This window comes from Trichosurus vulpecula, chromosome 7, assembly GCF_011100635.1.
Source record: "Trichosurus vulpecula isolate mTriVul1 chromosome 7, mTriVul1.pri, whole genome shotgun sequence".
Taxonomy (NCBI): Eukaryota; Metazoa; Chordata; class Mammalia; order Diprotodontia; family Phalangeridae; genus Trichosurus; species Trichosurus vulpecula.
The window spans coordinates 94,831,230-94,852,112 of NC_050579.1; the positions used below are offsets into that span (position 1 = coordinate 94,831,230).

A 20,883-nucleotide genomic window follows, 5' to 3' on the forward strand; every position below is an offset into this window, starting at 1 on the left:
CTTGGTTAGTTTTACATCACTATTTTTTCTCTTTCTTTTTGTTTTTAGAAGCGTGGCTCACTAGAGAGGAGGAGGAAGGGATATATTTGGAAATGAAGAGAGTATAAAAACAAAAAAAAATCTATAAAAATGATTAGAGAGAGATTTGCAAAAGGAATCAAGGAAGCTAAAACTCACTACACATTAGAAAAAAGGCTCCAACATTTTGAGAGTCAAATGTTTATTTCTAACAAAGAAAGACAATCATCAAAGATCAGAAATCCAGAAGCAAGACCCAGCATAAAAGATCTGCCCAGTTCTTATAAAACTTAACAAAATAGTTGAATATCCTTCACGTAACCCATGGGATTTATGTTTAGGATCATAGACTTAGTGCTAGAAGGGAACCTTAGGGGTCATTTAGAGTCTGAAAGACAAAATACTTTTAAAGAGAAAATCCCACTATATATCCTGAAACGGAGAACCATATTACTGCTGAATCATGATCTCCATTACCTCTAACTATGAGTTATTCATACCAAAAAAAATTTCACAATCTAACCACATTTATTTCAAAATATCTACATTTTTAGAAGGGTTTGAAAGAAGGAAGAAGCACTAGATTTGTGATTTCATCATTGGTATAGGTGTGAAAAAAACAACTCTTCTTACCAATGCTGATTGTCATTTCCTCTGGCAATTTATAGTCTTAGAGAGTTACTGAGAAGTTAAGTGGCTTACCTGGATCACAGAGCTACTGTCTAGTACATAAATGCTTATTAATTGACTGATAATAAAGTTATGATCACAACCACAAGATTTTGATTTTTTAAAAAGATAAATAGGTGAAAAGTAAGGGATGATTTCACTGGGTTAGTGGAAGAACACCAACAAAACCAGAAATGATTTTTAAAACCATCACTGCTTTCTGGAGAGCTGAGCAAAAACCCAATGGGCAAGTGTCAGAGTAGCAACAATGGAGCGAGACTGAGAGGAAATGTATGCTTCTTCTTGTGCATTTCTGATGGTTAGTCAATCTTCTTTGAACCAAGAAACCATTCCAATGAGGCCACATCTCTTTCAGATGTCCATATCCTTGGATTTTCCTGTCTGAAGGAAGATTTTGTTTTCTTTGGGCTTTCTTTTCCTGTAGCAATCACACAACACAAGACAAAATCAATCAAGCTCATTAGTAAAGGAGTAGTTGGGGAATTAGAAGGGAGAATGAGTCATTCATAGGGAAGAACTAAAATACAACAGACAAAGCAGAATTCTTAGAATGGCTTTGTAAACGATAATGATAATAATAATAGCCGTTAACACTGAGCTTTAAGGTTTACAAAGTATTTTATATATACTCTCATTTGATCCAATCGCAATTTTTTTCAACTGTTTTTCTGCAGAATTTGTAGATATCTACTTTCATCCTATCAAATAGACTGGGGAAAGACCTTAATTTAGAACGACCAAGGTCACCCACAGCACCCTAAGCCATCGCCAGTCATCTTTATTTTTGTCTTGCCACTGGACTTTGATGACTCTGGAGGAGAGAGTGAAGCTGATGACTTTATAAAGTTCTGCCTCACGGAAATCCAATTTATGTAAAAGTCAAGACATCATTCTTGTGAAGTCATTTGTCTTCTTCGAGAAGGAAGGACAAACAGTAACACATGAAATATCTTTAAGCACCAGATATTTCTTTGTCTTTTATAAGCATAATGAAGCATTTTCAGCTGGAACCTGTCCAGAAGGAATGGAATGCCAGAGTATTAAGCATGTTTTCCTGTTCCATTAAGAAGAGGGAAGAAGGGGGAAGGAACAATTGGAGAAGTATTACTACAAATGAATGATAACCAGGACAACACTTAGAAAACTCAAGCCTTGGGATGTCAGCACATTGTCACACTGATGGAAAGTGCTCATATTCAAGGAGAAAGAAAACATGTCTTCACTTCTCTTTCAAATCAAATCAACAAATATTTATGCCCTTTCCCTTGGCATTTTCCCTTGAAAGTAGAAGATGGCAATGGAAAATGATCTCTTTAGCAATGGGTTGAGAAGAATTGATATGGATTTTTTATTCCATTCCTGAGTCATTCATTTGGTCCTTTGGGACTGACTGACTGAAACAATTGAAATGGCCATGCTAAAACATTAAAAAATAATGATTGAGTCATTAAAGGAAGGGTAGTACCATGGAAAGGGTGATGAACTTGGGGTCATAGGACAAGATTTTGTCTATGTGACCTTGGCATTTTAGACACTTTGCCTTTTAGCTCCTGATCTTCCACATCTCTAGAATAAAGGGTCTAGATTGGGTTACCCCTAAGGTTGCTTCCAGCTCTAGACGTATGATCCAACCTGTGTTCAGATTCTGCCTCTAACACTAACTGGGAAGTCTTGAGTTAGTCATTTCATCTCTCCTCCACAGTTTCCTCATCTATCAAATGGAACTAGTGACAGCACCTACTTCCCAAGGTTGTTATGAGGACCAAATGAGATAATATATGTAAAATGCATTCCAAACCTCATAGTCATATATGTTAGCAATTATCATTAAAAATTATTTTAGGTCATACAACAAAACATTGGAACTGAAGAAAGATGTATTAGCAGGAGCTGAGAAGTGAGTTAATCATTAAAATAGACACTCTTCTATTCTCATTTTCCCACAACATATCACCATAGAATTTGCATGAGCTGCCAATGATATCATTAGATATATATTGTTCTGACGGAAAGGTTGAGAATTTATTGTAGTCTTCAATAAAATTCAATCTGTCAGTTGTAACAAATGACCTCATGTCTAGAGAGCTGGTGATGAAACATATCTCTTTTTCGAAAGGCAAGTAAAGGATTGGGGTGTGGAATATGATATATGCTATCAGATGTCACTATAGCTACTGGGTTTTAGTAAATGTTTTTGTTACAAGGAGATGTTCATTTGTGGATAAAAGCTATAAAAACAAAAAGTAGTAATGAAACTTTTAAAAAAGAATTCAATCCGTATAGACAAAGGAATCGGAATAACTCTAAAACTTGAAGCAGAAGGTCATTTTCAAAAATGTGCCCAACTCAGAGCTTTGTAAAACTTTTAGGAATGTAAGCTGAGGCTGCTTATAGCAGAGGCTGCTTCATTTTTTCTCTGAGTCCCTAGTGCCTGGCACACACTTAATAATAAATGGGTGATAATAAATTAATATTAGAAATAATATTACATTCAGCTTCATAAATGTTTGTTAATTGATTGATATAATCTCTATGTGTAGTCACACTGTTTTCCCCCACTTTGACACATGCATTCTCTTGAAACACTAAAACCACCAGGGTTATTAACTACTTTTTGTGGGTCCTGAAAGATAAGTTTCTTTTGAAAATGATAAGAAGATTTATAGACATTTGGTGTCATTCTCAAAGCAGATCAAAGGGTTTTTGTTTTGTTTTGTTTTGTTTTTGGTTTATCTTCCCAAGATTTATAGCCTCCTATAAATCAGGAGGAAACCTATCCCACTTGGAGAAAATAAAAGTTCGCAGTGGACTTTCTCACTCTGTTGCCTTGATTCCAAACAGTGATTACCATCTGTAAAGGTGTGTTCCTACCCTGACCCAAAGACAGATCCACTCTCTCTTCTCCCCAACCCCTCACCCCATATCACTAGTGGAATTAGATAGAGACTCTTTATCTCCCTTCTCCACATAAGAAGCAAAGAACTGAAGATTCAGAACTTAAAGCCTTATCGTTTACAGATGGCATTTCTGACAAAGGCTTCCGGTCCCTGAGGACCACAGCAGCAGAGTCTCACCCCAGGTTCTCAACATCTTCAATGGTCTCTGGTAATGTCTTCCCCTTTGTCTCTGGTAGGAGCAACACCATTCCACTGGCAACCACGCCAATCACAGCTTCAAACAAAGCACATTTAGGAGAACTAATGAGCAGCAGATATTTCTGAGATCATTTTAGATTTGATGATAAAAAAATGTGGATCACATATTTACATTGTGTTTAGATATTTAAAGCTTTATCAGGCTTTATACTGATTGCATTAAATTAATTAAGGTGGGGGGGGGGCTGGAACTCACCTGTTACCAATGAATTAAAATCAGTGAAACAAGGTGTGGGGAGGAGGGTATGTAATAGATAAAAAAGTTTTACTTGTTCCCTCCCTGGAAGGCCTTTTTTTTAAGAACACATGAGGGGATAACTGAGATAGTTTTGGGATTGGAAGAGGCAATTTCATGTTATTTCCCCCCCCCCAACATAATGAGAAAGGCCTCTAGCAACCTAAATGCTAGGAAATCAACCCATGAAGTCTGTTGCCTTATGTGCATCCTAACAGGCCCAAGGCTGGACAAGCCAATGTCCTCAACCAGATGTAATTCATCACACTCAAGGGCAGCTGAGCATAAAAGGCCTGGCATGTCTGAGCCAATGGAAGTTCCTTGCATGCTTGGCCTTAACATTTAGATAGGCTCAAACCCAGGAAGTTTATGACAACTCTAAAAAAAGGCTCGCCCTTGCTCTCAGCCTCTGGCCTTCCCCGATACCAAAGCAAGCAATAAAAAGGGACAAAGTCAAGGCCCCAGAACACTGCCTTAAAAACTACTTACTTTCCAGTCTACCCACAGTAAATTTCAGAATCGGGGCTGGGAAGGAGACTCTAAGCAACCACAGAAGGGATCTCCAAGCCATCTAGACCAGCCCGCACCTGAAAAACCATCCCTTCTATGACGCACACAAGAAGCGGCCAGCCCGCCTTTGCTTAAAGATCTCTAAGCAAAAAGAAACCCAAGAAGCAGAGCCCTAAGGCAGCCAATTCCACATGTGAATCATTGCAACAGCCGTGAAGTTTGTCCTTCAATCCAGGAGAAATGTGACTCTTTGCTCCTAATTTTGCCCCCTAGGGAGGAGGAGAACAAAGCTAATCTCTCTGGTGCCTTAAGAACCCTTCAGATACTTGAGGATCACTATCATGGACCCAGCACTTCTTCTCATCTCAAGCTAAATATCCCCCCTTCGTTGTACCCCAACCATTTAATAAGTGCCTCTTGACAAACTGACAGGTCCTTCAACATATCCTCATGTGGCATGATCTCCAGCCCTTCGGTAGCCTGACCCTCCTCTTCTCACAATTCTCTAGCTTATCAGAGTTCTTCTCAAAGACAGCACAGATTGCTGGCGGGAAATGTGGAAGAAGTGAGTTTAAGATCTGCCTCTGACAGGCATGAACGTGTGACCTTGAACAGTTCGGTTAACCTCTCTCCCCCGCCCCGCCCCCCTCCCCGGGCAGCTAAGACTGTCAGTTATATCAAAGAAAGAGAGGAGAGAACAGGAGAGAAGAGAAAGGGAGGAAAGAGGAGGGGAGAGGAGGGGAAAGGAAAGGAGGGGAGGGGAAGAGAAGAAGAGGGGGAGAAGACAGGAGGGGAGGGGAAGAAAGGAGGGGAAGAAGAAAGAAGAGGAGGGGAGAGGAGAGGATGGGAGGGGAGAAGAGAGGAGACAAGAGTAAGGGAAGGGAGGGGAGGGGAGGAGAGGATGGGAGTGGAGGGAAAAGGAGGAGAAAGGAGAGGAGAGGAGAAGATAGGGGAGGTGGAGGAGAAGAGAGGAAATGAAGAAGAGAGAAAAATAGAAGGAAAGAATAAATAAAATGAATAAATGAATGAGCGAGTGAGTAAATTAAGTAAGCTCTATTGATACTCGCAGCTGGATGGAGAAATAGTCCAAAACTACAAGACTGGTACTGTCTTCAATCTTAATTAACGTCTCCTAACAGGAAAAAAAATTAATACAATAAAGGTAATAACCACAAATGATGATGACCCATTAATAGTTTGGTGGGGAGGACTGTGATATATACATGGAACTCTGTGTATCAATATTGTTAATAATTCTTTAAACGTGGGGCTGATGCTAGTGGTTTAGCATTTTAATTTATAGGTGTCTTAGAAAATATTGCAATGTTACTTACTATGGTTACCAAATATTTGAATGTAGTGAAGTAAACAGCAAGAATATTGCACAACTGAAGAAACTATCCCAACGCTGCTGCCCCCGGCAAGGCCCTGCTTACTGTAGAATTGTGCTGTGCCTCCCCCGAGTGTTCACATGTCAGTGAAATCAGGTTAAAACACCAGGGCAGCTTGAAGGAGAAGTAAGGAAGTCCAGTGAGGGCAATATGAAGTCTGAGGGTTGGGTGAACCAGCTAAGGAGAGATCTGCCTGTGGCCTGTGCTTTGGTGGAGGCTGTAGGAAAGGCAGAAAAGTGATGCCAAAAGATCAATAGATTTGCCAACAAAGAATGGACCTTGTTTTGAAGTGTAGCTTGTGCCGCTCACTCCCTAAGGGACTTGGGCAATTCATTTTCCTTTAGAGTTGGACTAGGTGACCTCAAGGTCCTGTCCAGCTCTAAATCTGTACTCCGGTGACTTTTGACCTATGTTCCTTCCAGCTAATTCTATTTGTACATGAATCTCAGCACCAGGGAGCACGGCAGTCAGAAGTAGCTAGGCAGCATAGTGGAACTATCTGTAAAGCAGAAAGCTGGGCCGGAAGTCAGGAAAACTCAAGTTCAAATCCAGCCTCAGACCTTTACTAACTGTATGATCTTGGGCACGTCAAGCAGTCTCTGCCTCAGTTTCTTCAACCGTAAAAGGGGGTGATAATAACACCATTTACTTCTCTGGGTGATTGTAAGGATCAAGTAACATAATAATATTTGTAAAGGGCTTTGTACAGTGCTTGGCACAAAGAAGGTACTTAATAAATGCTTGCTTCCTTATTCCCTCCAGCACTGACTACCTCAATGAATTGCTCCCCAGGTAAGGAGGGAATAGAGTAATGTAGGTTCAGCCTATAGGTAATTATAAGATCATACAATTTTAACCCAACCATACTATGTAGTCCAAGGACCTGGGTTCAAATCCCTTTCTAGTCATGTGACCTTAGGCAATTCACTCAACCCCTGTGGACCTCCGTTTCAAATGAGGGGATTGGACTAAAAACCATAATCAGAGAAGGTAAGTAATTTGCCTGCTGTCACATACTTAATTTGTTACAGAGATGAGAATAGAGTCACCCAGTGAAAACAGTTTCTGAATTTGGAATTAGTGGACTTGAGTTCAAATCCTGACTTTGCCCGTTACTGTTGGTATGACTGGGCAAATGATCTAACCTCTCAGCCTCAGTTTCCTCATCTGTCCAAGAAAACAGTCAAACCAGACGACTTATAATTTCCCTTCCAGTTCTAAGTCGATGATCCCATGAAGCTAGGTCTCTTGATTCCCAATTCATTACTCTTTGCACCATAATACATTGCCTCATTCTAATTTTACTTCTCAATATCCTAGGGACAACTCTTCCTTTGACCCAACCCACTGTGAGTTTCTAGACCCTTATCATTTTGTCTTACAGGGAAGGGAGACAGAAGAAATAGGGAGAGGATGAAGGAAATGCCCAAAGGAGGCCGTCCCACCTCTCACCCCTTTCTCCCTGGGCACAGCTAAAAAGACAGTGGAATCCAACTGGGTCACGTAACTACCCAACTAGAGTTGGTAAATTTCTAATGATGAAGTTTGTGAGGGCCAAGGGCGCTTTCTCCATTGTCCCTCCTCTCTGCAAGTCCTCCACATCTCAATCCTGATTCTTGTTGATATCGTTGTTTGGCTGTGTCCGATTCTTTGTGACCCTATTTGGGGTTTTCTTGGCAGAGATAGTGATGGCAAAGGAAGTAACTTGCCTTTTCCCTCTCCAGCTCATTTGACAGATGAGGAACTGAAGCAAACAGGATTAAGTGACTTACGCAGGATCACACAACTAGAAAGTATCTGAGCCCAAATTTGAACTCAGGAAGATGAGTCTTCCTGACTCCAGTCCCAGCACTCTATCCACTGTGCCACCTAGTCGTCCTAAAAGTTGCATGCCCTGATTTACCCCTATGATATTCTTTTTCTGCTCCTACTCCCATGCTGCTGAACATCTCAGAAGTCCTATAATCTGAGATTGGGATTAGATTCACTAGGAATGTTAGATATCTAACTTCAGCTAGGTCTCATTGTTATATTGCGGTCTTTTTATTCTTCGGAATTACTCCATTTCTCATTTCCAACAAGGTTTGTTCTAAACTTCCTTAAGCCACATCAGTGCCCTTCTTTCCCTTTTCAGGCATCTCAGGACCTCATCTCCAACTCGACTGGAGAAAATTGAAGCAATTTGCCCTGAGCTTCCTCTTTTCCCCTACCATGCATCTCAAACCCTCTCTACATGGCCCCTCCTCTTGTTCTTTTCATTTGCTCCAGTCTCTGAGGAAGAGATGTTCTTTTTGCCACAGCCAATTTGTGGCCTCGATCCCTGTTTTTCTCATCTCCTATAGGTATTTGTTCTTTCAGGAATTCTCTCCCCTTCCTTACGTCTCTAATGCTCACTCTTTCTTTCTCACTCTCTTCTTATTTATTAGTTCCTTCTATAATGCTAACAGACATGCCCAGTTCTTCCTCTTTCTGAAAAAAAATAATCCTCTACTCATTTATCATTTAATCCTACCCATCTTCTCAAACTATTGTTCTACCTCCTTAGACAGCTAAATTCTCAGAAAGAAATGTCTAGACTTGCTTCCTTCACCTTTTTACCTCCTGTTTACTTCTCAACTCTTTACGATCTGGCTTCCAACCCCAACTGACTGAAACTTCTCTTTCCAAAGTTGCCAGGAGTCTTGTAATAACTAAATCCAATGGCCCTTTATCAATCTTCATCCTCCATGAATTCTTTGCATTTTTTCAACCATCCTCCCTACTTTGGTTTTTGTTATATTCTTCCTCTCCTAATCTACTTGCCTAACCGTTCTTCATTGTCCTTTGCTGGGTCAACATCCATTTCCCATACCTTAAACACTCGGTTCCCATGAGATCTGTTCTCTCCTCGTTTCTCTCTATATTCTTTCTGTTGGTGATCTGTTGGCTCCTGTGATTCAATTATATTCTCAATTGAGGTAACTCTCAAATCTATGGTATCCAGCCCTAATCTCTCTCATGAACTTTCTGAACTCCAGTCACACATTGCCACTTTCCTGGTAGACATCTCTATCTGTATAAACCCCAATCAAATTTAAATTGTCCAAAGTAGAACTACAAGTGAACTTTCCCCCAAACTTCCCTCTTTCTGTTGAGGGTACTATCATTTTTCTAGTCACCCAGTTTCATAGTTTGGGTATAATCTTTGACTCTTCCATTTCTCTCATGCACATGCCCTCTAACCCCTAGCCCCCATATCCAATCAATTGCCAAATCTTATTGATTTTGGCAATACAATAAAAAATTTATCCCGGGGGAAGAAAAATAACAATTCTTGAGCAATGGAACCATTTCTTATTTACATTTCTAACTCCTGTAAAGCCCAGAACAAGGTATTACATGTGACATGCTCTTAATAAATGTTTGCTAAACCAATATTGACACTAAATGGAAGACTTAAATAATTGAAGGGATATCCATTGCTCATGGTTAGGCAGGATCAATATGATATTTTTTAAAAAGATAATGACTCAATTAATTTGCTGACTTAGTGCTATACCAAACTACTCTTAGGTTACTTGATAGACCTAGACCAAAAAAATTCATATGAAGCAACCAAAGCTCTAAATCTTAAGGGAAATAATGGGAAAAGAAGGAAAGGAGGAGAAATAGAATTTCCAGGCTTCAAACTTTGTTATAAAGAAATAAGCACGATAACTATTTGATAGTGATTAAAAAGAAGAAAGTAGATCAAAGGAACAGACTAGATAAGCAGGAATTTGAAACTATTTAACATTAGAGCACATTGCTCAATAAATGTAATAAAACCAATCCCTAGGGGAAGGACACCAAGAAAATTTGGAAAGCATTTTGGAAAAAATGGGTTTAAATCACCATCTTATTGTCTTATGCTAGACTAAGTTCCAAATGGACACATGATCTAAATATAAAAGGTTATATCATTAAAAAATTAGAGGAGAATAGAAGGCAGTATTTTTCACATCTCTGACTATGGGGAGAATTCTTAATCAAACAAGAGAGAGGTGATCATAAAAGAGAAAATAGAAAGATTTGACTATATAAAATTTAAAGTTTTGCTTCAACAAATGCAACTGAGACAAAGGAAATTTTCAATTGGGAGAAAAAAATCTTTACAGCAAATGTTTCTGATAAAAGTCTAAGATATATCTAAGACATATAGGGAAATGACACAAATACATAAGATCAACAGCCTTTTTCCAAATGATAAGAAAAAATATAAAAAGTTTTCAAAAGAAAAACTGTGAGCTATCAATAACCAAGTGAAATATTGCTCCAGATAACTAGTATAAGGGAAATTCAAATGAAAACAACTCTGATGTTTCAACTCACAACCAGCAAATTGTCAAAGATGACAAAATATGAAAATAACCAGTATTGGAAAAGCTGTTGGAAGATGGGCACACAAATAAACTGTTGGTATAACTGTGAAGCAGTCCAACCACTCTAGTAAATTATTTGAAATTATGTAAGAAAAGTCACTAAACTGTTGATTTGATCCAGAGATTCCACAGTTGGGCATATAATCCAATTTCTCCCTGCTCCCCTCCCTGCCCCAAGAGGTCAAAGACAGAAAGAATAAACCAAAATTTCACCGTAACACTTTGTGTGGGAGTTAAAAAAAAAAAAACAAAACAAAACTGGAAACAAAATTGGCATCCATTGTTTGGGGAACAGTAAATAAATTGTGATATATGAATATAATAGAGTATTTTTAATTAAGAATTGACAAACATAAAGAATTTAGAGAAACATGAGAAGACTTGAATAAATTGATAGAGGGTGAAATAAACAGAATCAGGAAAATTATTTACATAAAGACTACAACAATGTAAACGAAAGGAAGATTGGTGGGGTTGTTGGATACTATATAAATGTAATGTCTTGATCCATAAGGAAGGGGAGGAAAAAACATACATTTTCCTTTTTCCTTCAAAGATGTGGGGGATTATAGATTCAGAAAGTGACACATACTGTCAGATGGTTGCTGTGTTAGGTTTTGTTTAACTCATTGTCTTGCTGACATTTACATGGAAATGAGTGTGATAAAACAAAAGACAGCAATAAAACGGATAGATGGATGGATGGATGGATGGATGGATGGATGGATGGATGGATGGATTGATTATGAAAAATCTAATGAGGCTACAGAGGTTGCTATCTGATGTAATTCAACTGTGAAAGGACATGTATATGAGATTCATATAATACTGGCATAATCCTATAAAAATAATGCCAGGAGAGCTTTCCAAAATAAACCAAGGCTGTGGAAAATGCTAAGGACAATGACAAGAGTTTTTTAGAGCATTGTTTCTCTTCTACTCCTTAGTAGGACAAAAGGTCAAAAAGTCTTTTCTGTCCAAGATAAATGGGAAAGATGGTAAGAGAAGGTCTAGCTGCTTTAAATATATTCATGCCTCTGAGGGTGAATGGATTACATCAGAGGGGACTGAAAATACCAGGCAATATTACTGTGAATCTATTATTTGTTAAATTTGAGGAATTAATTATACAGAGAGAGGTACAAAAATATTAAAGATGGGCAAATTTCTTGATTTTCAAACATGTGAAATAAGTGAACAACAGCTCAGAACCTACAAGTTGGTGATCTGTCTTCAATTCCTGGGAAAATTCTAGAACAAACAATTCAAGATTATAGGTAAACACCTAGGAGAGGAGACAGTGATTCTCAGGACCCAGAATAGGTTCACTAACAATAAGTAATGCCAAACTCCTCTAATCTCCTTTTGTTTTTGGATAGGGTTACTAGAATGGCAGATCAGGGAATGTTGTAGCCTATCTTAATTTTAGCACATTTGACCAACTCTCTTATGCTTGTGGACAAAATGTAGAAATATAGGCTGAATGAGAATAGTTAAATTGACTTTTAGCTCATTGACCAACTCTATCCAAAAAATTAATTGATCATAGAATAATATTTTTATACCTAGCATTCATACAATGCTTTAAGTCTTGCAATTCACTTTACATAAACTCATTTGACCCTCACAACAACTCTGTGAGGCAGATTAAACTATTTTTCTCATTTTACAGAGGAGGAAACTGAGGCACGTATAAGTTGTGTGGCTTGCCCTTAAGTGTGAAACAAAGGAGTTTGTATTTTATCCTGGGGGTAATAGGAAGCTGCTGAAACTTCTTGATCAAGTGAATGACACGGTCAGACCTGTGCTTTAGAAATATCGATTTGGCAGCTGTATGGAGGACGGCATTCAGAGAGAAGAGGCTGGATGCGGTGGGACTATTTAGGAGTCCATTGCAGTGATCAGGATGAGAGATGATGAAGGACTGAATAAAGCTAGTTACGGTGTTAGTGAAAAGAAGAGACTGAATACGACAGATCTTTTGGAGGTAGAAATGACCAGACTCAATAACTAAATAGATGTGGGGCTGAAGAGCATAGATTTAAGGCTTTGAATCTGGGGGACTAGAAGAATAGTGGCATACTTCACAGAAATAAGAAAATAAGGAGAGGAAAATAATAAGTTCTGTCTTGGACCTGTTGAGTTGGAGATGTTGAGGTATCCTCAGGATATTCATATAGAGATGTGTACCATCTGGTAGCTCCCATATTAACAAATGTTTCTTGCTAAGTGCTAAGTTCAGTTTTTTTCCTATGCTGCTGCAGTATTGCAAGTGCTATCAGCATCCTCCAAATTTCAGTGCACTGAGGAAAAGCCCCTGTCACCTCACATCAGTTATGGTTCTGATGACTGTTCCTGTTACCTGAAACTTCCCTAGACATCGTCAGTTGTACTAGGCAGAACAGAGAGCCCATATTCGATGGAATTGAATGTAATCTTACCAAATAAAATAAGGGGTAACTCGTGCCAAATTTCTGTCAGTCTGAAGACAATAAAAGGGGTTATCATTCCACCTATATCACACCAGGAAGAACAGACCATCACTCCAAGGTTCCTGATAAAAGAAAGAGAACAAAATAGATTAAGCCCTTAGGTTACCCAAATGTCAAATTTACACTACAGTATATAAAACATCCACACCTTTAAAAAGCAGATTAGTAGAAAATTACCACCAAAATGAGCTGAAAGCTTAATAAAGGGCAGCTAGGTGGCACAATGAGTAGAGCACCAGCCCTGGAATCGGGAGGACCTGAGTTCAAATCCAACCTCAGACACGTGACACACTTACTAGCTGTGTGACCTTGGGCAAGTCACTTAACCCTAATTGCCCTGCCTTCCCCCCTCAAAAAAAAAACCATAAGAATGGTTGCCTAATGATCAGGGAAAATTACACAAAAAACAACAGCACAGCATAACACAGTTCTGCTATGTATCTCGTTATGTATCTTTGGACAAGACAAGGAACTTCTGTGAGCCTCAGTTTCCTCATCTGGAAAATGGGAAGAAGAAGAAGAAGAATCCATGTGCTACTAAGGCAATAGAATGTACTGGAAAGAGCGCTGGATTCGGAAATCAAAGGCCCCACTCTAAGTTCCAGCTTTACTACCTGGCATGAATGAGCAATTCACTTAATCTCTCCGGGCATTACCTTCTTCATTTTTAAAATGAGGCAAGCAATTGAACTAGATGAATTTCAAGGTCCCTTCCAACTCTGCATCCTATGATCCAACCTCACAGTAGTGTGATAAAGAGAAGATAACAAGGTAACAGCATATTCCCTAAAGCATAAAGTGCTGAATAAATATGAGCTATTATTATTATCATCCTATATTTTTATTTATTTTTTATTATTGAAACTTAAATACATAAAAGAAACATCATAAACTTAAACATTGAAACACATATAAAATAAGAAAAGGAAAAATGTTATATGCACAGCAGAACATAAGAGAAGATTCAAAATATATAGCAATAAATTTCCATTCCAAGAAAGCCTATATATTAAATACAACACATTGTGTTGAGCATCCTGTATTTTTAAAAAGAACACTTGTTAAATCTAGACATCAACAGACTTCCTTCACAAATGTTCGAAAGTCCTTCAAGGGACTGTATTACTTGATTTTTCTCCTTATAAGACCAAGCTCTAGGAACCTTTGGATTTTTAAGATTTAAACAAGCCCTTGGGGACCAGTGACCGTGACAATGGAATTGCTTTGCTCTGCTGCTTTTAGACTTCTGGCTCAGATCTGCAAGAGAGGCGCCGAATTCAAGAAAGATTTTTTTGTTTTAATTTTAACTTTGTAAGTTTCCCATCAGTCTTTCTTCCCACTCACAAGCACTTGAGAGAGGGATAGCAAGGATGCAGAAAAACATTAATAATAATAATTCACATTCAAATGATACTTTATAGTTTATGAAATCATTTCCTCCCAACAACTCTACAAGGTAGCTAATCAAGTATTATTATTCACAATTTATAGCCAAGAAAACTGAAACTCAAAGAGATGAAATAAAAATAATATTATTAATAATAATAAAAATAGACAACATGTATATGGTGCTTAGAAGTTTGGAAAGCCTTTTAGATATTATCTCATTAGACATGTGCAAAGTCAAAGGGCTAGTCAGCAATAGATCATGGATTCAATAGGTCCTACTGTGCGCTATTGCTGTACTAGATGTGGGAGGAGCTGGGGAGAGGGTTAATAGAAACAAAAATTGAAAGCAGGGATAGCCAATCAGAATTGCCCATTACACGTTCTTCTGGTTTTCAGGATGACTCACGTTCCAAAAGACTCATCATGCAAAATGCTATCCACATCCAGGAAAAGAACAATGGAGTCTAAATGCAAATTGAAATGTATTATTTTCTCTTTTCTTTCTTTCTTGTTTTCCCCCTTTGTTCTGATTCTTCTTTTACAACATGACTAATGTGGAAATATGTTTAACATGATTGGATATTTACAGCCTATATCAGATTGCATGCCATTTTGGGGAGGGGGAAAGGAAGGAGGGGAGAAAAATTAGGACTCAAAATCTTGTAAAAGCAAATGCTGAAAACTCAACATTAATTATTTTTTCATAAGACAGCTCACAAAGTGGTAGGGTAGCCCAGCAGACGTGAGCCTAGTCAACAATGTTTGTTTTTTTTTTTAATGGATATAAATGGACTTTTCTCAGACTCACAGCCTTAAGAGGATTTTGTTTGTACCTTTCTGACTCCAAGTCCAACTTCATTTGCCCAGTTGTTTGCTCACTATGTGGCTTTCCAGAAGTCACTTAGCCTATCGGGTTTCAGTAATATGAGGGATGATGTTTGAATAACCTACTTCTCAGGCTACTCTGGGAATTAATTTATTTTGGTACAAATAATATAATGCATTATGGACACTGTATAACTTGTAAAGAACTATATACATGCCATCTATTATGCACGATAGGTATTTGTGTGACAGGTATAAGTTGACTATAGCACATTTTCAGTGATGATCTACATGGGAGAAGGGATATACACTGAGACATACATGATCAGAAAAGGGAGTGGGCCAATCATGGACTGAGATCAAGAGATACAGATGAGCAGCTCAAGTGGCACTAATACAACATGTTTAAAAAGAAAAAGCCTTGATAAGAGCCTTCAGTAGCTCTATTAAAAAAAACCTTATGGGAGAATATGGACAAGGATTATGCAGGATGAGAAGTCATGGATGGGTTGCTATCTGCATTAATGGAAAGAATGCCTGCTTAGCTGAGATCATGGATCTGAGATCAGTTATTTGTGTATATGCTTTTTCTTCCATACTTGATTATAAGGTCCCTCAAAATTGGAACCATGTTTTCTTTATTGTATGCCCCAAGAACACCTATCATGGTGCCCCAGAACACAGTAGGTCCTCAAATTTTGTCAAGTGAATTCAATTTTATCCATTGAAACCACAGACAAACCATCCTACATAAAATACTATGTATGTGGGTCAGAAAACAAATATATGTACATATGTATACATACACAAATATATACAAATATTATGGAGAGAGAGCTCACTCAACATAAGCCATCTGTCCTATTTCAGAGAAGTACTTCTAAGTATCTAAGTACAAATCATTAAATCTGACTAGCACCCAGGTTTTCCACCAATTTCAGTAGCCACACCTCACTCCATGCAGGTTCAAAGAGAATCACTCACCTAACAAATGTGGGGTATAGTTCTGCATTCACTAAACAAATCATCTGAATTGTAATAGTAATTCCCATCCTGCCAAGACACGCCAAAGTCACTTTTAACCAGTGTATATCTGGAAAGAAAATACAAAGAGATTCTTTGAAAGGTGAGCAGGGACTCTGCCCTTTGGGTTATATTAAGAAACCATATTCATCATGTTTTACCAAGAACACTTCATAACTAGTTCGGAGAATCTAAGAATCCATGAACTAAGAAATGGCCTCCTTGATTTCTTCAGAAAGATTTCTCTACTTATTCAAAGTGACTAGGTGACACATTGGATAGTGCTGGATGTGAAGTCTGGAAGACCTGAGTTCAAATTCTATTTCAAATACATTATGCTTGTGTAGGAATTACTATTTTGTAGAGACCTTAACACAAGCCAAATTTTGGTTTTTCTATCTATAATACAGGATAATAATGACACCTGCATCTGAGACATGTTATAAAGACCAAATGAGATAAATTAATATATATATGTATATATATATCATGCTAATTATAATAGATTGCATTAATAAATTATAATAAGAGCAATAAATACTAAATTATCATCATTATGATCAGGACTCAAATGCCAAGTAGTCCTGGCACTATGATCATTCATAAGATGTAGAGAGGGTACTAGATATTATATCACCTTTTTCCTTGGACCCAAGTACCCAATGCTGATATAAAACTTGACTCATTCTGCTCAAAGCTTCATTTGAGAGAGGAAATAGTGTCTAAGGAATTTCTTTACTCGGCTGAATTCAGTTCATTCTAACTTCATCTGTCTCCTTTCCTCTGCTTTCTATCCAAGAAGAAATTTAATGGACAAATCAAGGGCTTGAAAACTCTTGAATGGCACTAGACAAGGACCCAAAGAGCAACCTGCTATATCTCCTATGGCAGAAATGAGATGTCTGAAATCTAGAATCTTTAAGGAGATATTTGTTTAGAAATTCTAGACTATTATCTAGAACATAAAACTCCCTGAATCCTTAATAAAAAAAATACAAGAAATGCGTTAGAGAAGTAAACAACTCTAGAAACAGACTCTCTTCTCTGTTACAGAGTTCTCTAATGTGTATTAAATTCTAAAACCACAGTAATTTGCCACCTAGGACAGTCAGGGCCACAAGGGCAGCATGCACCGTCTTAATTACCCTTTATTTTCCCCTCAGCACCTAGCACAGTGCCGGCACACAGTAAGTACTGAATAAATGTTTGATTGAGCAGACTCCAAGTACTATAATTTCCAAAGAGAGAACTATAATGCCTGCAGAGGGGAGACATAGGGAAAATTAGTCGCTAATTTTTTAAGAGGGTTTTAATCTCATTCTCCTACTTCTGCTTGGGTAATCACCATTCCAGGACACCCTCTGCTCTGTTTCCCCTTTGTGGTGTTTTACACATAGGAGGTGTTTAATATACAAATGCTTATTGAATTGTTTCCTTCAACTTGTGTTTGAAAAGGAGAGAAGAGGAAGGGAATTTGCAGCTTTTTTAAGAGAAGGAAAGGGGAATAAGCATTTATAAAATGCCTACTATGTGCCAGGCACTGTGCTGAGTGCTTTACAAGTAATATCCCATTTGATCCTCACAACAACCCTGTGAGGTAGACGCTGTTATTATCCCCATTTACAGTTAAGGAAACTGAGGCAAACAAGGCTAAGTGACTTACCTAGGGTCACATAGCCAGTGAGGCTCGATTTGAACTCAGGACTTTCCGACTCTAGGCTCAATGGTCTGCACCACCTAGCTGCCACAGAAAGGCTTGAAATTGAATTGGACTAAATTCCATCACCTCCAAGTGTCCCTTTTTTTTTTGTCTAGGCCTTTGATATCATTAGTATAGAGAGCTTTGATCAAAAACTTCTCCTACTACACAATCAGCATGTGCTCTGCAACTTTTAACATCAGAAAATTGTCTGTGGCATCAGGATCCTATAGTCATTGTATGTTCAAAGGCAGGGTTTGACCCAGCTCTTTCTCACTCTAAGTCCAGCTCTCTCTTCACTATGCCACACTCCTTCTCAAGCCCAGGATAATCAAGATAATATCGTTCTCAAGAACTCAAATTTTATGAGGCAGTTTCTAGAATACCGTTCACAGAAACTATGTTGAACTACCCAGGGTGCTAATAGGTCCAGTAAACAGTTCATGAAAACTTAGCAAAAAATAATAAATTTATCTTGATGTTTATTTGAAAGAATTAGAATTAGCAAAGAATGTGGGAGAAGGTTTATTTGCTATGCTTAAATTTGGGAAGAATTTGCCTGGTTCTATTTATCTGGGATTACAACAATGTATTATATTAAATATGTTATATTATATATATATCATATATTATTATATATTATATATTATGTATATTACAACAATGATACCATACATTATTTTGTCTCTGCTCTAGTTCCGAACGCTTATCAAAGACACAGCACGATTCCTTAAAGTGGACAAAGAGGAAGATAATGAAAATGGACAACTCACCACCCGGGATAAATATCATGACAAGGCAAACTACGGCTGCAACAAAATTTGAGGTAGCCAAAGGATAGCGGCGGCCAACGCGATCAATGGTGAACATGATGATCAGGGAAGCTGGGAACTCGACCAGAGCAGAGTAGAAGAAATCCAGGTAAAGGTTAACCGATGTGGCCCCCATGTACATAATGAGACCCTGATACAGCACAGAGGCTGAGAACCTGAATGAAAAAGATGCTCCAAGTTAAAGTTAGACTTCTGGAAAGGTGAGAAATTTGGGGCTTTTTTAAGGGAAGGAAAAAGAAATCAGCATTTATGAAGCATCTACTATGCACCATGCATTGTGCTAAGCATTTTACAAACATTATCTCATTTGATCTTCACAATGACCCTGTGAGGTAGGTGCTATTAATTTCCCCATTTTACAGTTAAGGAAACTAAGGCGGACGGCAATTAAGTGACTTGCCCAAGGTCACATAGCTAGTAAGTATGAGCAGCATTTGAACTCAGGTAATTTCGATTCCAGACCCAATGCTCTATCGACAAGAATGCTGCCTTGCTGCCTCCTCATAGAGGAGGGAGAGGAGGCTCTTATAAACATGATTTATGAGAACTGGAGAGAAAATTGGTATCAGATCCTATTCAGAATATAACAGTAACCAGAGAGGAGAATTAAGAATAACTGTGAGAAATTTTAAAATGGTTCTCAATGTTGAAGTTGTTCAGGACGATGCCTGGCATAAACACTTTTAAGTGAATGTTTTTTATTCATTCTTATTCTTCTACTTTCTACATCCTACATCATTTCTCACATCCCATATCATTCACCAGATACATTAATTCTGCTCAGTACTTCTGAAGGGATCACAGCCCAACATATACCAATGATAAGAATAGTCACTAGGGCCCAAGGGAAAAAGAATTCTAGTGGAGGGGGGGGAGAGCAGAGGGAGGTTGAAGTACCAGGCATGATACTTGTCACTTTGGGCATTCTTGCATGGCATACAGCAGATGCTAGCCATTTTTTCCACTCACTCCACTGTGTATATATTGCAATGGATTAACATCCTCATCATACCCCTATGTGGCTTCACCATATTGATGATGCCATTGACCTCCCCAGAACTGAAGACCATGGCTTTGTAGGTTAGTATTGGTGGAAGGCCTCTACCAACTTTAAGACATGCACATGGTACATTGGCTCCCATGTCCTTCCTTGGGGTCCATGACTACATCAGCCTACTTGATACCAGAGACAGTCCAGTCACCTCTTTGAGCCCTGGACAATGTATTTCCTCATATTCACCCATAACTAGCAAGGGTAGGGAAGAACTCAATTTATGTAGCTCAAGGTCAAGGTCACCCCCACAAGCTCCTAGTATGGGGCTTTCAGGGAAGCCAACAACTTGATCATTGGCTAAGCCATAAGTGAGAAAAAAATAGAGAGTCAAAATCTGTCCCCCCTGGATTGGGGGAAAGAGGTAGTGGAATAGGCTGTTAGTTAAATACTCAGGACCCAAGGGATCCTGAGGGAAATAAAGGGTCAAGGTCTGAAACTTTGCAATCAAAACAAAGTAAACCATAGGCCATGCCAGATTAAACCAAAGTGCAGCTGAGGATGGAAAAGTAGAGTTCAAAGAAGCAGTCTAAAATGAAGGGACATGGCAAATTGGAGAGCGTATTATGAAGGAGACTGGCAAATGTCAGCAAAACCACAATTTGCCTCATCATACGACTTCCTTCCCCAATGCACCACTCATATGGCAGCACAATGATTGCCAGGCCCACTCCTTACCCTGCTGTATAAAACCAGTCAGATTCTACAAAATTCTATAAAATCCTTCTCCTTCCTTGTGGCTACCATCCTAATATAGGCCACAATTATACCCTCCCCACTTACAGCATCAAACTAGTACATGAGTGTCCTAACCAGTATTCCCACCTCTAGTCTATTCTTTATATCACTGACAAAATAATTTTACTTATCCACAGATCTGGTCCTGTTACTCTCTGGCTCAAAACCAAGCAATGGCCTGCTAAATAAAGTTCAGACTTCTTAGTCCAGTATGCAAATCCCTCTTCAATCTAACATAACCTTTCTTTTCCAGAACCTTTATTTTATAAAAATTCATAAAACCCTTATTTTTCCTTTTAAAATACTCTATGCTAAAAGTCAACTAGACCATTTGCTTTCCCTCAGCACCGGAGCCTGGAGTCAGAGGACTCCCGTCGAATACCCCCTGTCATTTATTACCTGTGTGACCTTGGGCAAATCATTTAACATCCTTC

At 38.5% G+C, this 20,883-nt stretch overlaps 1 protein-coding gene across 1 annotated transcript in view; it reads right to left on the reverse strand.

The window, feature by feature from the left end:
• Window positions 1–203: 203 nt before the first annotated feature.
• Window positions 204–20,883, reverse strand: part of LOC118856365 (solute carrier family 22 member 1-like) — a 52,667-nt gene continuing 31,987 nt past the window's right edge. The window contains exons 7-11 of the mRNA XM_036766650.1: window positions 18,601–18,815; window positions 16,090–16,198; window positions 12,841–12,953; window positions 3,783–3,879; window positions 204–1,126 (exon numbers count right to left, since the gene is read on the reverse strand). Of these exons, the coding sequence (XP_036622545.1) occupies window positions 1,060–1,126; window positions 3,783–3,879; window positions 12,841–12,953; window positions 16,090–16,198; window positions 18,601–18,815 (601 nt within the window). The 3' untranslated portion in view covers window positions 204–1,059. The remainder of the gene's footprint in view (window positions 1,127–3,782; window positions 3,880–12,840; window positions 12,954–16,089; window positions 16,199–18,600; window positions 18,816–20,883) is intronic.